Here is a 15,601-nt window from a genome sequence, read left to right as displayed (position 1 = left end):
TGCATCACTGTCCCTGCTGCTGTTTCTAATGGTTTCAGCTTGCTCTGGAGGCTTGGCTGGAAATATTTCTGCATATAACACATGTCAGAGGATGGGTTCATTGCCCACAGACAGACAGGTAGGGCCCCCACTGCTTTCCAGCTCCTGCCCCTGAATGCTGTCAGTCTCTGCAGGTCCTGTGCTTGTCAACCATTGGATGCATCCCAGGCCCCTCAGCACTGTGTATTCCTGAGGGAATCAAACCTGTTCCCTGTGGTTATGCCATTTTACTTCTGACTCAGACTTTTTTGTATCTCTTCAAAAGCATTACTTTGAAGAAAATCAGGGTTTTGTTCTAATGGTTAACTAGATGAACTTTTGTAAGAAGTATTTTGGTTTTAGAGAAGCTCTGCTGCATCCCCCCTTCCCTTCAAATGACACCTGTACACCAGAATAGTGGAGTCATTTTTATAGCCTTTTATTAGTGTGTAAGCACATCCATGGTGCATATAAAACTGTAACAGTTGACTTAATTTGAACAAATGATATTTTTCAGTAAGTGATTAAAAAGGCACTTCCACCTTGTGAATTGTGCATCAGGGGTGTAGTAACCAGGAGAAAACCCTATATTAATTGAATACTCAAAACAAAATGAAAGTTTAAGAAAAGATTAACTGACCAATGCCTTTTTTTCCCCTGCAACAATCTCACAAATCCTCTGTAGACTGTTAAAAATCCCCACCTTTTCAAATATGCTTCATGGTACGAAAAGTTTTGGAGTACTTTTAGTGTCAATCTATACATTGGAGACAAGGCAGTTGTGCTTTTATCTGTCAGAGGAGTGGGTGTGTGTGACCTTGACACTAAGAGTAGACTTATACAGTGCTAAATATCGTCCTCCCTCCCTCCCCTTGCTGCAGTGCAATTTTTGAAGCGTGTTTATTCACTGGCTTTTGTTCCATTGAAATCTCCATCTCTTGCATCCATTTCGTCATCGCCTCCATCTGTTGCATTCTCAATTACTCTTCTGCCTCCAGATCTACGGGGTGGGGCAAAAGATGTTGGCTCATTTCCCCTCCTGCAGTGAGAGGGGAGAAAAATAGAAAAAAGAAAATCAGGTGCTAGGTCATTTGGAATCCTCACAAATAAGTAGAGTTTTGTAACAGGACCTGTGGGGCTGATGGTTCTAAATGCAGAAAAGCCAAGAGCTGTGGGCCTCTAATTCCACTTTCTGTCCGGTAACTTGTAATTTGTGAACAGGCTGAGACTCCCAATTGCTTGGAAATTAGATTGGTTTCCTGTTCTTGTGCTTCTGTCTTTGTCCTCCTCTAAACATCAGCCCCAAATCATCCCCACTCTTCCCCTCATTTCATTTTTTCCCCCTAAGGGAACTGCAACTGAAGGTACTTGAAAGGAGTGAAAAAGGGACTGCTCACACACCACAGCAGAGGAGTGTCCCTCCTGTCCCTCTGGAGGAGCAAGCAGAGCAATTTGTACAGAATTTCTGCCCACCAGTTCCTGCAGGCCTGGGGCAGTGCTGTGGATGGCAGCAGACATTTCTGAGCCCACAGTGCATAGGCTGCACTGGTCAGAGCACCACAGGTGGGTGCTGTGACAGGTGTGACACCCAGGTTCTCAGTCACTCCAGTCTCTTTCCCAGCAGAGAGAGGAACTCTCTTTGGAACTGTGCTTTGGAACTGTTGTAACCCAGGGACTGATGTTTAGCAGTGCAAGTGTCCTACTGGAAATGCTTTTCCCACTTTATCCCCTTTTCCTCTCCCATCTCCCTCCCATCCCCATATATTTCACTGGCACATCCCAAGGCAGGGACACTTTGGTCCTCAAGGTTAATTTTTGGGGAGGTGTGAGCAAGTGAGACAGACAATGGGGTTTGTCCCATGGCCTCCATTGCTAATGTGCTGTAAAGCATTTCAGTTCTGTGACATGGCCTCTCACTTGCCCCTCATTAAGCAAACCTTTGTAAAGGCTTGAGACCACAGATATAAGCAATAAAATAAATTCATGATTACTGGATATTGTGCCAAAAATACTAATTTGGTGTTAAATAGATCCGAGACTGCACTTTTGGGTACAGCAATCATGCCTAAATATTTAAAGGCTTGTCTTGTCCTTGCAAAAGACTAAGCCAGTGCCCTTTCTGAAGCAGCTATTCAAGGCAGAAGTTCAGTCTTCCATGAGAGAAGAGAGAGGAACATTGGCTGGACTAACTTAGTTCAGAGGCACGAATCCGCATTTCCAAGATGGAAATGTGACATGTAGTCTGTTTTCCATAATTCTGCCCTTAAACTTACTTCAGTGTGAGCAGGCAATTAGCTAGCTAATAAAGCTTCATGTAAGAGCTGCTGGCATTTCACCATGGTTGTGTTCTGGTGCTGATGGCATGTGTTGAACACAGGGGTGTGTCATTTCTGTCCTGGTGTGTGCTTGGCAGGGTCTCTTATTTTACAGCAGCAGAGATTTGTTATTATTTAGCAAATAAGTTCTAATTAGGTTAATAAATTTGTTAATTCTTGTTAACAAAGGAAGAGCTCTCCACCCCCTTGGACTTGTGTTGTCTGTGGACTTGGTTACCCACAAGTCATTTGTGCTTCAGTAATTCACTGAAGTGCTGTGAGAGAACATGGGACTGGAGGGAATAACAGCAAGACTCTCACCAAATTGTGCCCTACAGTTTTGGCTACAGAGTGAACTCCTTATCATACACTAACTATTTTTTAAACTGTTGCAGTATGCATAAACTTACCAGTTCTTTAAACTGGTATTGGCCCTGTGGATAAACCCTTTTGTTTCTATCTGTTCCTCTTCAAGAAGTTTATGTGTTTGATAACATTCAGGTGGTCATTGGTATTAGTACCTTTAGAACAGTGTGTGTATCTGGGATGAGCCTTCAGCACCAGTGTTTGCTCAGCACCTCTGTATTTAGTCTGCCTTTGAACTGGTGCTACTGGAGTGTGCTTGAGTAACAGTCTGACTGGAAATATTAGGCTGACTAAAAGGCACATGCAAGGACAAGACATCATCTTTAAATATTTGTGTATTCACAGCAAAATCCAGCATATGTAAAATAGAAAGTATACAAATATTACAAGGCAATAGCTCTTAATTTTTTGCAGTGCAGGTATTATTCCTGTGTCCAGAGAATGTGCTAATAAGTATAAAATAATGCTGTGCTAGGTTACAGTGTCAGCTTTAATGTCTGTGTCCGTGCTCTATGTTGTAATACAGTAAACAAGCAATTCAATGTCTGTAAAATAGCTCTGAAAGCCTCAGTAATAACTCTCTGTAAGCAATACAGGCACAGAGTGCTATGTAATGAAAGGCAAGACTTTCTCTTTTGTCTGTGATTGTGTGGTGTGTGATAAATCACATGCAAGTAAGGTCTTCCCAAATCTCAGGTGCATTAGATGGGCTCTTACCTTAGGTCAGCATTACAGTAGGCACAAGAAATACTGTGAAATTCTAATGACATGCTGTGACACTCCATATTCATTAGTCCTTTTAATCAATTTTACTAATTAATGGTGTATTTTATTTGAAAAAAAATTTAATTTTTGTAGCAGTGCACAAAGATGATGTGCAAAAAAATTCATGCAAAAAAAAATCAGAGTACTTGCTTAGGTACTCTGGTGGTAGAGCTTGTGAGAATGCAACGTTGGTAAGTCTATGTCAGTACATAACCTACTTGTAAGACAGATGTATCACTGATGAACAGCTGATGGTAGCTAAATTATTGTAATATTTGTCTTTTTTGATAAAACAGATTAATGTCAAGATATCCAAGCCTTCACAGTTTGCAGAAACCTCACATAATTTTAACCAGGGCCAAAGAAAATGGAAATTTGTGCAATACAAGCTAGCTGCAAAGTTGAAGGCATGGTACCTGCTTAGTCATGCGAAGGTTCCTGTGTCCCTCTGAAACAGAGATAAAGAGTCCTGGGCAGTTAAACTAGGCACATGGTCATGATCAGAGGTAGGTAATTACTTTTAAATAATTAAACAAAGTACATTACAGCCAATTACATTACATTTAGATAAAAGAAAAATAGCTATATAGTGTTCTGTGTAAAAGGGCTGGACAGAGCCACTGCTTCATAAAGCAGCCAGGAGCATGTAACTACCCAAGGTGGTGCTAGTGGCAAAGGCTGCTGCATCCATAACCCTTCACTTTGAAGGGAATCCACGTCCAGGAATGCTGAAGCACGTTACTGGTAAGTAGTCTGGCAAACTACTTTGAGAACACAGGTAGACAGGTTCTTGTTTATCATCTGATCTACTGTTGTCTTAGGTAGAAGGCAAAATTTTATCATGTAGTGATACAGATAGAGCAATTTCTTTATAACTCAAGTCAGCCTCTTTATTTCAGAGAGCTCGTGTTTTCAAACCCAGTGAGTGCAGAACTCAGGGATGTAGCTGACTGATCACAGCTTTATCTTTTTCCCATGCAGTTTTAACAAGAAAATGCAAAGGGATGTTTTAATCTTTTCCTTGATCTGATGACATTGAATCCCATAGTGGTGAAGTCCAAAGAGACTTTGGAATAAGATTAATTTAATTTGCTTTGCTTTTTACTGCCTGTGATGTCCAAGACTGTTCACAGTCGTTACGTGTGAGTTGTGCATGTGTGAAAGTGTGAAAAGCACAAGCATTTCTATACTTTTGTGACTGCTTCTGTACAAATAGATACAGCCATTATATAAGGGGTGTTTTCAAAAGCAGCCAAGCCTAATTCTGTTCCAATTGAAGCCAGAAGGATTTTGATTAGAGAAGAGTAAGGCCTATGCCATGTTATCACAATTCATCTCAGCTGAAATCCTGAGGCTGCTGCAGTCTATGAAATGCACTTCACTCCTGACTTGGGCCTTTTGTTCTGAGTGCCAAGCTAACACAAGGAGTGAGTAACTCGCAGCATTAGCAGTGCCTGTTCCTCACCTGACAGATTTTTTTCCACTTTTGTTGTTCAGCTCTAAATTTCAAGGTTGTCAGTGAGCGGGAAGGGCTATCCCAAACAAGGGTACTCTACCTGAGCTTGCTCTTTAGTGCTGCAACCTCCCTGCCCAGGGCTTCATTGCTCTCATTGGCTTCATCCAGCTCCCTCTGCAGCTTCCTGCGGTTGGCGTTGATGCGCTGGGACTCTTCCTCAGCCTCCTCCAGCTGCCTTTTCAGCTGCTTGAGCCGTACGTTGCCCTTCTCGGCCTAAAGGGAGATTTCAGAGTAATGCTTTAATTTGTAATACTTTATATTCCTTGTTTTAATTTCATGTTTCCATTGGGAGTTGTACTGAAACATGGCCCAAATCAAAGATGGAAGGTTATAGCCTGAAAATAACTTGGCTTTGTGGGAATTCATTTTGCTGATAGCTACTGTATTCAGACATAAACTCTTGTTTCTTTTTCTGCATATTCCTCTCTCTGCTTTTGGCTTGCAGATGGATTTGCAGTAGATAAAGTTAAAATTTTAATGTAAAATCTGTTCAGCATCTCTATTCATGTTGCACCAAGGGTGTTGTGCACAGTTCTGTATATTGCTGTGCAGTCAGACTGTAGATTGTATCTGGCTGATTAACAAGGACTTGTGCTTTGGCACTTGATGTAGCATGGACGAATTATATTGTCCCATCTTTTAGTAATGGATTTTAGCTCTCCCAGCATAGAATCCGAGCATACAGTCTGCTTTCCAGAAGGGCATTTGCTTGAGGCACAACATGGAATCTTCCTTTCTTAGGACAAAACCTAAAACCTCCTGTGCCCTCAATTAAGACCCTTGTGACATGGTCTGTACCTGATCTTTGTACTGCTCTGCTTGCTTCCTCTCGTCCTCCACCTGCAGCAGTGCATCCTTCAGCTTCTTGTCCTTCTGGCGCAGCGTCTTGGCCGCTGCCTGCTTGTCTCTGCAATGACAGGGCAGTGTTTGGTGATGTGGAAGCTTTGTGCTCTCCACCTGCCTTGGGCTTGTGGTTCATGAAATCAGCACCAAGGACCCCTATGTTAAAGGTCTTACTGAATTTAACAGGTGAATTTGAATTCTAAGGAAAACTTTAATGCATATTCTTCTGAGCAAAACAGAACCAAATATTTGTCTTTGCTGTATGCTAGAAGTGCTCCAGATGTGTTCTGAAACACAAGGTGATTTCCTGAAGGAATAATCCAACAATGGCACAATGTGTTATGGCAACTAATCTAGCAGAGTCATAGGGCAGTTACTCTAAAATGTAGGGGAGCAGATCCTTGCCTATGGTACCAGTAGAACTTTTCAGCAATAAAAAATGGGTCTTAATCAGAAACTGTAGCAACTCCAGTTACTTGCCATATGTCTCAGAAATGTTAAGTGAGAGACTTTACCAAGTTTAGTGCACTGAGAGCCTGCTGACACAAATCCTGCTTGCCTTTGCTTATTTTCTGTCTCATTAACTGGAACAATAAATGGACAGCGGTGCCCTTGGGAGACCAGTACCTGGCTTCCTGTTCCAATTGCTCTTCGAGAGAAGCAATTTTGGCCTCCAGAGCAGCAATTGTGGCTTTGAATTTGTTCTTCACAGCTCCCTCCATCTCCTGCAGCTTGCTCTTTAGCTCTTTGTTCTGCCTCTCCAGTTGCTGCCGAGCGTTTTCGTTCTTCTGTGCAGTTGAGCGCTCTGTTGCCAGCTCATTGTTCAGCTGCTCTGCCTGCAAGGAGGGAAGGGATGCTCTCACAAGTGTTGCATGCTTTCAGACAAATGACAGGTGGCAATTTGGGAAGGCAATGCTCCAGATATTCAGAACCACAAGTAGCTTTTGCTGGAATATGAACAGAAAGTGCCATGTGCTGGAATGAGCTGTACCTGCTGTACTGCTTTCCTCATGCGGTCACCCATTGCCTCTATGTTGCCTTGCTCCTCTTCCAGCTCTTCCTCCAGTTGAGCAATTCTTGCCTCCAGGCGCCGTTTCTCATCCTGAAGGCTTGTCCTGGAAATTTAAATTTGAAAAGTGAGTAGTTCTGGCTCTGACCATATGTTATGATTGTATTGTGAACTGCCAATAATTCAGAAAAGAACTAGATATTTCAATGGAAGTAGTCATATGTGTGCATGTTGTCTTGTCAAGGGCAGATGGCTGTTGGGAACAGAGCAAAACTTCTCTTGGCAGCATTAGCAGCACATTCAGAGCCTTGTGTGTAATTTGGTGTATTCCTACCTTCCAGAGGCAGCGCTTGCAAGTTCCTCTGCCATCTCATCTTTCTCCTGGTCTGCTTGTTTGCGAGCTCTTTCTGCAGCAGCCAGGTCCTAGAGAAATGGAAAAAGCAGCATAGTAAGGAAATGAGTAAATGTTCAAATAGTTATAGCATGATTCAGAGGACTGTAAATTTTCTAAAGCTGGTATGAGATGGGTTGTCTTGTTAACAGAATAAATTCTTGTCATGTCATAAATCCTAGGGAAGTACAATGAAATGCACTTTATCCAGCCTGTCAGCGGGTTTCTATTTTATTTGTTTTAGTCACAAGATGGCCATTTAATACAGGTAGGAATAATAGCACTAAGCCCTCAAGAATTTATTGCTATTGAAAACAATTTGTGTTGGATCATACAGTTCATTTCCCTTTAAGGCTGGCAATCTGTACCTTCTTCCACGGTGATTTTTTTCAGCTCAATCTGACTGTGCTCAGATGTAAATCCAACAGCTTTAGTGGAGTGTGTGGAAAACATGGAACTTGTTACAAGTTCAGTCCCTAAGACCTGTTAGACTTCACTGCCAGTTCTGTTTTGCTACTGAAAGCCATGTGTAATCTCCTTCATTCTGCTCTAGGTTTCCCACTTTACCTCCTGAAGCTGCAGGAGTTCTGCTTCCAGACTCTTTGCTTTCTTCTCATTTTCTCTGGCCGTAGAAAATATTTCTTCTCTGGCAGCCCGTGCATCATCCAGCTCTCGTTGGTAGTCCTTCATCTGAGCCTTGTTGAAAAGAATAACAAAGTTGTTACAATTTCAGTCGGAAGAAACGTGGATGGAACAGAACACATGCACAGTTACATTGTGATAATGCTGCTGAAGTTATATTTTCTGCAGAGATCTGGTAGCACATGTTGGAAAGATCTGAAATGCTATCCAAGGTGGGCAATGCTTCCACTTGAACCCTGCATCTTTTGTAATGCCTGTTGTCCTCTGAATATTTGAGTACATGTAGAGTCTTAATGTTTCTGATTAAGAAAATTTTTGTTGTTTAGTTGTTAGCATGTGACAGAACAGTTGATATGGAGGTTTAAAATATAAACAGGAACATGATAATTCAGAGACAACCTGATTTCTGAACAGTCTTTTTTGCTCAAGAGGCAAGTGTTAGAATCCAGATTGAAGCCCTGAAATAGATTTTATCTTATAGTCCTTTCTCTTCATGTGAATCTTTGTTTTCCTCCATATGGGTAAGTTAGAAGCATGAAATTTAAGATTTTAATCATTTGCCCTGTGAATTTTTCCACTGTCATTCAAACTGAGCATTCAAATACTGATATTTGAATGTGGCAGTCTAGTGAAAAATCCCCTTCTGACCAATCATCTGTAATGGGCATCAAGCTCACAGATGTCACCTAACTTCTGTATTGTGGCTGTATAAGACACATCAGTGGGAAAAACTGTCTTTTTGGGGTTACTTACCTGTAATTTGCGAAGCTGTTTGATGGCTTCTTCCCGGCCTTTGTTGGCAGAGTCAGCCTGGCTCTCCAGGTCTTTAACATCCATCTCCAGCTTCTTCTTGGCAGCAGCTGCCAGGGCACGTTGCTTCCGCTCATCTTCCAGTTCAGTTTCATATTCATGGAGCTAAACATTAAGGAAAACAAGCTCAGTTTAGCAAAGTCCTTGGGGACTCCTAAACACTAATGTCTAATAATGTATACAGACCCCATATCTCTGTTATCTGTGACTTCCCTGGCAGTTAAAATAGATTTCCATTTTGTCCCAAAATTAAAGGTTTTTGAAAGGACTCAGCAATTTGGGTCCTGTATTCATGGAAATGTGTGTGTTATACAAGATGATGACTACAGCAGTTGTCCTTGCTGTCACAAACGCTTTTATACAAATAAGTTTTATTCTGTTTTCATCTCCAGTGCTTTGTATGCATTCAGTGTACCTTGGGAAGGCAGATCTATTAGAAATTGTCTTTTTTCACTTGCACTGAGAGTACAGGGAAGGTGGTTCTGACTGTCAGAAACAGCAATTCATATGTTTTATACTATATTGATTGTAGAGTGAAATAGCTACATTTGTTGGTAACTGTGCATCTGCCTTCTTTAGTACAATAACCCTTATTTTTCTTCTTCTTTTTTTTTTTAATCACCATGTTCAAGACAATGTAATGCTTTTTTTTTCATTATAGTTAGTGAGGTGCTTTAATAATGGCACTAGGTTGGGGCCTTTCAGCTGGCTTGTTAGATATTTACAAAGGCAGTAGTTGGGAATGGTACCTGTCTGAGGAGCTGTCTTTTCTTCTCCTCATTCTGTTCATCTCTGGCTTGTAAATCTCTTTCAAACTGGCCTTTCAGAGCCTGCATATTAACTTCCAACCTGAGTTTGGCATCTTCTGCAGCCTGTAGCTCATCCTCTAGCTCTTCTAATTGTGTCTTCATCTCTTCTACTTGCTGTTCAAGGGTCCGTTTAGATTTCTCCAATTCATGGACCTTTCAAGCAATGAGAATTTAATAGACTTGTTATGACAAATAAGAATAATTCTAATTATTCACAGTATACCTGCAGTGTAGGCCACATTTGAAACTATCAGGTGTGGACAATGAATCATCTAATTTACACTGAAAATGCTAAATTAGTTTTATTTTGTACTTGAAAAACTGTCTGAAAATGATAAGATTCTCTTTATTCCAATCTTCTGCTTTTCATCTAGTCAAATATCATAATTTAATTTCTTTAGTATTAGAAGTAATATAATCATATATCTGTAATAAAAGAAGTGATTGACAATGCAGAAGTGGAAATTGCTGTAGTTATATAAGTAAATATAAGCCAGGTGGCAAAGTCAAATATAACTAATAAAATAAGATTTGCAGAGTTTACCATTTCAAAGAAGTGTAATAAACTAATACATTATTTAGAAATCAGTTAGAATCTTCTTCATGCTTGAAGTTATGTTATAAATAAACATAGCCTACGGTTACTTTGCCAAGTCCCTTGAAAGTTTGGACACAAATGGAAAAACCTTTGAATTTTTTATGAAATATCTGATCTTGCCGAATGGATTTGTGTGCTGCAGAGAATTTCCCACACTGGAAACAATTATATCTTCTTTTCACTGCTATTTTAAGTTATTGTTGTGGAGATTGTTCTAAGGCCAAAACTTACATTCTTGCCAACATCATCTTTGGAGCTAACAAGATCTTCCATTTCAGCTTTCAACATTTTGTTTGTTCTCTCCAGTTCTTCTTTGGCTTCCAAAGCCTCTTCAAGTGCTCGAGCCAAGGACAGAGCCTTTGTTTCCTTTTCTCTAGCTTCAGCTTCTGCTCTGTCCCTTTCATCTGCATATTTTGAGGAGATGTTCTTCTCTTCAGCCAGCATCTGTGAAAAGGTAGTGTCAATACAGGAGGTCATTAGTAACAGGCTTTTCTACTGCAGCTGTTTTGTCAGTTGTTAATGACAGAGAAGAATCTCTGCTTTTGATAAAGGTACATAAATACAAAATTAACCATTTCTTGTATAATTAAATTTTAGTTAATTTTTTTGTCCCTGTGTCCCAGTGGGACACACAGCAAGGGAGAATCTGAAGTCCATACCTGATCAAACTTCTTCTGTTTCTTCTCCAGGTTAGAGACCAGCTGACGCTGGTTGTCCAAGTCCACCACCAGGTCATCCAGCTCCTGCTGGAGTCTGTTCTTGGTTTTTTCCAGTTTGTCATAAGAAGCAGCCTTTTCCTCAAACTGTTGTGTGAGACTTTCAATTTCTTTCTGAAGTTTCTTTTTGCCTTCTTCCATGAACTCTACTGTGGTGGTAAATTCCTGTATCTTCTTCTTAGAGTCAGAGAGCTGAAATTTGAATTCAGAAGACAAATCTTTGTAGCTGTGACAACAAAACTTGGCAGAGAGACAAAAACTTGGCCAGAAGACAGCCAAGACCTGAAGCTTTTCTAATCTGACCTGTGTGAACTTGGTGACAGTTACCTATCACCCAGCCTTCATAAAATAAGGCAGAGCACAGACTTAGGATGCTCATAGAGGCCTTATGTGCAAGACTATGTGGGGAGATCCTTCCATTTGTACCTGTCCTAGGGATGACATTTTAAAGGACAGGGGGACTGCTGCCTGCATTGTGGAGCACCACTGGTGCCATCTGGGCTAACAGCACAAATTCCCTGAAGGTCTGTGTGCTGTGCCAGGATAATTCTACAGATCCTCTGCAACTGCCAACACAGCTCTCAGTGATGGAGCTAATGATTTCATTATGGCACTGATACCTGTATTGTCAGTGTTGAAATATGTCTCTCCACATTTTGTTTTGCTTCTATTTCTTCATCCAACTGCTCCTGCAAGCTGTTCTTGTCATCCTCCAACTGGCGGAGCTTGGTGGACACATTGAGCTTCTGCCGCGTTTCCTCCTGAAGCAGCTCCTGCAGTCACCACATCAATTGGCAAGGCAGTCATTAGTTTAGGTCTTTTTATTGTGCAATTTGTGAATATTGTAGGTGAGCTGATCTTGGATGCAAGTTTACCTGTGTATCTTGTAGCTGAGATCCTAAGGCAGCAACATCTTTGGTCAATTTGATATTTTTGCTTTCTGCTTCATTGAGCAAACTGGTGACATTTTCAACCTCCACCTGTGAGATGCCACAGAGAATAAACTCAGTTATTTTGCAAAGCTTCAAAATCTTCCTTAAACTTTAGTTTCCTTGGGTTTGTCTGAAATCTTATCTAATGCCATTTTTGCCTAGTTTACCATAGTATTTATTATTCTATATCTAGTCATATTCATAAAGCAATAAAAGTATGTTCCTTGCAATGAATTGCAAAGGAGAATGGGGATTTTTGTTGGATTTTCCTTCCCGTTCCCAAGCTTGACAGAAGTTGATGCATTTGATTATATTTTCTTATTTATCCACCAGCTTAAAATAAAGCAAAGCTTACTGCAGCTATGAACAAGATGTAACAATAAGCTTGATTACTATATCTGGACATTGAACATCTACCAGAGAACCATTTAAAATGATCTTTAGTTATTTCTTAAACTGTAGCTAAGTGAGCATTCTCCTTTTGTTGTCATCTTTTCTGAGCACACGTGTTTAATAAGCTGTCTAACACATTTCCAAAAGCCACACACCTGTCAATCTTCCCCACCACCCAGAAATGAACAAGCAGAAAGAAACTGTCAGATCTGCATCATGGTCACTGGAACAGTGATGGCATTACAGACTGCAGCACGTACAGAGGGGTGGTGAGACTAAAAGCTCCCAGTTCCATGAGATGGAGTGGTTGTAGTTGATTAATTGTGTGATAATTGAGGTAGGAGTTTAAGGTGACAAGAAATGAGCATTTCGGCTGCAGGGCCATAATTCTTCTAGATAAACTGGGCTTCTCAGTCCCACGGTGTCACAGCAAAACATCAAACTCCTTCCTACCTGTAATTTATGGACTTTTTCATTGAGTTCTGTCCGAACACGCTCTCCCTCAGTGTATTTGGACTGTAAATCCTGCAGCTGTACTTCCAGCTTCTTCTTCTTGTGCTCCACATCTTGTTTGGCCTGATTCAGGCTCCTGACTTCATTCGCCAGATCAGCATTGTCTTTCTCCAGTGACTGTTTGGCCTTATCCAAGTTTGCTTTAGCCTACAAGCATGTGAAGAAGTGAATAAAGATGATTTACAAGAGGAAATTGTGTTATCTAGGAGGGGGTTTTCAATGAGATGGGTTTCTGTTTACCCGTTTAAATTGTTCCAGCTGCTCTGTGAGCTCTTCCACAGCCTGAGTGTGTTTTTGCCTCATCTCCTGGACCTGGGCTTCATGGGTTCGAGTTTCCTCCTCCAGGGCTCTCTTCAGCACTGTGACCTCCTGCTCCCGCTTTGCTCTGGAAGGTGACACACATCAGTGGAGCAGCAGCAGCAAAGAGCATCCCAGCCCTACTGCAATGCCAGTGTACTGAGCTTGGGGACATTCCTTTATGCCCCTTGTGCTACATATCCATACCTGAGCTCCTGCTGCGTGGCTGTGGTATCCAAAGTATCCTCAAGCTCTGTCTTAAGAGCCTCCAGCTCTTCACCGAGGTCTCTCTTTTGCTTTTCTGCTTTGTTTCTTGCAGCTTTTTCAGACTCCAAGTCTTCCTGGAGATCAGAAATTACAGATTCCAATTCACGGATCTTCTTCAGGGCGTTGTTCTTCTGAGTAGTTTCATCTTCAAGCCTTTTTGAAAAAAGAACATTTCATTTTAGAAATTTAAAAAAGTAATAAGTATTTCTCTCTGAGGAAGTCAGTATACATTGAAGATTTATAAGTTCTGTGCAAGAAAGTGCCAAAGAAAGGGAGACTGATGCAAAAAAAGATCAGACAGCTGTACTTTAGCTGGATGCAATGTCTGGAGATGCTAATCAGTTGGTTCAGCAAGTTTTGGTGGAGTGTTTTCCCTCTTAAATTTATAAAAAAAAATCCACTGAGATTCTGGAGTGGTTCAAGATCAGGCTCTTAATTAATTTTTGCCTATTGCCTATGAAGTAGATTGTTACATTTCATCATACTTGACAGCACTGCCCTTGCCTATAGGAAGAGGACTTTTCATTGATAGCTGAGGGTAATTTAATAAAATAGATTATTTGTCTGTGGACAAGCAATAGCATAATTACTTTTCACAAAAGGAGATGTGGAAAATGGGGAAGCACAGGGAGGGGATGAACTGAGAGACGAGATTCATGGCTGGAGCTTCTCAGTGTCTGAGAAGGGGCAAGATAAGTTCCAGCCAAGGCTTTCCACCATGGGCAGACCCAGGAGTGAGTACCTGGCCAGAGCAGCCTGCAGCTCTTCCTCCTTCTTGGCCAGCTGTGCCTTCAGGTCAGCAATTTGTGCCTGGAGCTCTGCAATCTGCTCATGTAGATCATTTGCCTCCCCTTCCAGCTTCCTCTTAGCTTTGTCCAGTTCTTGTCTGCTCTTCTCTTCCTTCTTCAGGCGCACTGGAAAAGGAGGGATTTTGGTCACCAGACTGTGGTAGTGCCAGGAGTCCTTGGCACTACCACAGTCCTGATCTCAAACTCAGGCAACAAATGGTTCTGGTCTCCAGTGTGGCCATGCATTTAACTACAGGTCACTGTGTTTTTGGAGCAACATGTAATGCCTTATTTCTAGCCATCCTGAAGAATCATTTCTTTATCTTTCTCCAACATAAGCATTTTTCCCCCTCATTTTTCTCTCTACTATTTTATATAGAAGGAATAAAAGATTTCTGTTGTTTGGCACTGTGGGGATTTGGTGATTATCACCAAACTGGGTTCAGCATAAAACATTTGGAAATACCCCACACATTTTTAAAAAGTTGTCTCCAGATTGTTGAGGTTTTTTGTTCTGTGCCAAGGAAAAAGAAGAAATTCTACAAAACCCCCAACAGACTATTTTTCATGTTACCTTCAAGTTCAGAAATCATGGATTCATGTTTGTTCTTGAGCTTTGTAAGATTTTTGGCTTTTTCTTCTTCTTCTGCAAGATTTGTTGTTAGATCACTTATTCTTTCCTCAAGTTGTTTTCTTTCCTTAAGAAAAATAAAATATTTCTGTTAACAAACATGTCTGTCATTGGTGATCAAAAATCAACTCTTTGCCAACCAAAAATGTCCAAGAGACTGTCTTGTTATGCTGTATTTCTTGAGATTGTAGTGATACATTTCAATTTTTCAGTTACAGAGGAGCTGTGGAGGGCTCTCTATGACTTCTATGTTCTCTAAGCTGCTGCTCTCAGAATCTTGTGCTCTCTCTGATGGCTGCTAAGTACAGAGCCCAGTTTACAGGAGCAATCCCTTTTAAAAAGTACTGGAAGACATTCTTACCTTCCAGTTTTAATCATGAAGTTTTGTTGAAATTAGTTGCAAACCAAGAGAATTATTTAGTCTGCTTTTGGATAAGAAGACACGTATTTCACTGATTGTGCATGACTGCTGTAAATATTTTGCTTGAAAATATTGTTGCTACAGCAGGTCTCAGAGTAGTTTTACACAATTTTGGATTGTTTAAATGAGCACAGGAAAATTATCAGAAATGCATTTGATACAGACAGGACTGAGGTCTGGTGTAACTGTGCATCCATGAGATTAGATAGTAAAGAGTGTTCCTAGTGTTCTAGTGGAAGAGAAGGTTTTCTCTCAACTTTCACTATTTTCAGAGTAAGAAAGTGGACCTAGAACTCACCTTGCTTAGCTTGTTATTCTGATCTTCCATTACCAGAATATCATCTTCCATTTTCTTTATCTTGCTATCTGCTGCTACTTTTTCAAGTTGCAGTTTCTGCCTTGCAGCTTCTTCTTCTTCCAGCTGTTCCTCAAGGTCCTTTAAGGGGGAAAGAGAAACCCACAAAACATGAATTCTAGAAATAAAATACTACTTCTACAGTTCTTAAGAAATGCTTAATGCTTATTACTGCATGTTGTAAACCTTGTTGTTTTTATAAAGAA

General features: G+C 40.8%; 1 protein-coding gene across 1 annotated transcript in view; it reads right to left on the bottom strand.

Moving 5' to 3' along the window:
• Positions 1-441: 441 nt before the first annotated feature.
• MYH11 (myosin heavy chain 11) overlaps positions 442-15,601 on the bottom strand; it is a 53,688-nt gene continuing 38,528 nt past the window's right edge. The window contains exons 24-42 of the mRNA XM_071444167.1: positions 15,339-15,476; positions 14,563-14,686; positions 13,943-14,114; positions 13,141-13,353; positions 12,877-13,021; positions 12,577-12,783; positions 11,674-11,778; positions 11,419-11,571; positions 10,742-10,990; positions 10,314-10,526; positions 9,425-9,637; positions 8,619-8,780; positions 7,791-7,919; positions 7,167-7,255; positions 6,815-6,938; positions 6,451-6,659; positions 5,779-5,887; positions 5,021-5,193; positions 442-1,057 (exon numbers count right to left, since the gene is read on the bottom strand). Coding sequence (XP_071300268.1) covers positions 919-1,057; positions 5,021-5,193; positions 5,779-5,887; positions 6,451-6,659; positions 6,815-6,938; positions 7,167-7,255; positions 7,791-7,919; positions 8,619-8,780; positions 9,425-9,637; positions 10,314-10,526; positions 10,742-10,990; positions 11,419-11,571; positions 11,674-11,778; positions 12,577-12,783; positions 12,877-13,021; positions 13,141-13,353; positions 13,943-14,114; positions 14,563-14,686; positions 15,339-15,476 — 3,066 coding nt within the window. The 3' untranslated portion in view covers positions 442-918. The remainder of the gene's footprint in view (positions 1,058-5,020; positions 5,194-5,778; positions 5,888-6,450; positions 6,660-6,814; positions 6,939-7,166; positions 7,256-7,790; positions 7,920-8,618; positions 8,781-9,424; positions 9,638-10,313; positions 10,527-10,741; positions 10,991-11,418; positions 11,572-11,673; positions 11,779-12,576; positions 12,784-12,876; positions 13,022-13,140; positions 13,354-13,942; positions 14,115-14,562; positions 14,687-15,338; positions 15,477-15,601) is intronic.

Source organism: Agelaius tricolor, unplaced genomic scaffold, assembly GCF_023055355.1.
Source record: "Agelaius tricolor isolate 1412-34295 unplaced genomic scaffold, bAgeTri1.0.p SCAF_19, whole genome shotgun sequence".
NCBI lineage: Eukaryota > Metazoa > Chordata > Aves > Passeriformes > Icteridae > Agelaius > Agelaius tricolor.
Note: the sequence above shows the minus strand (reverse complement) of the source record. Positions and strands in the feature narration are given on the sequence as shown.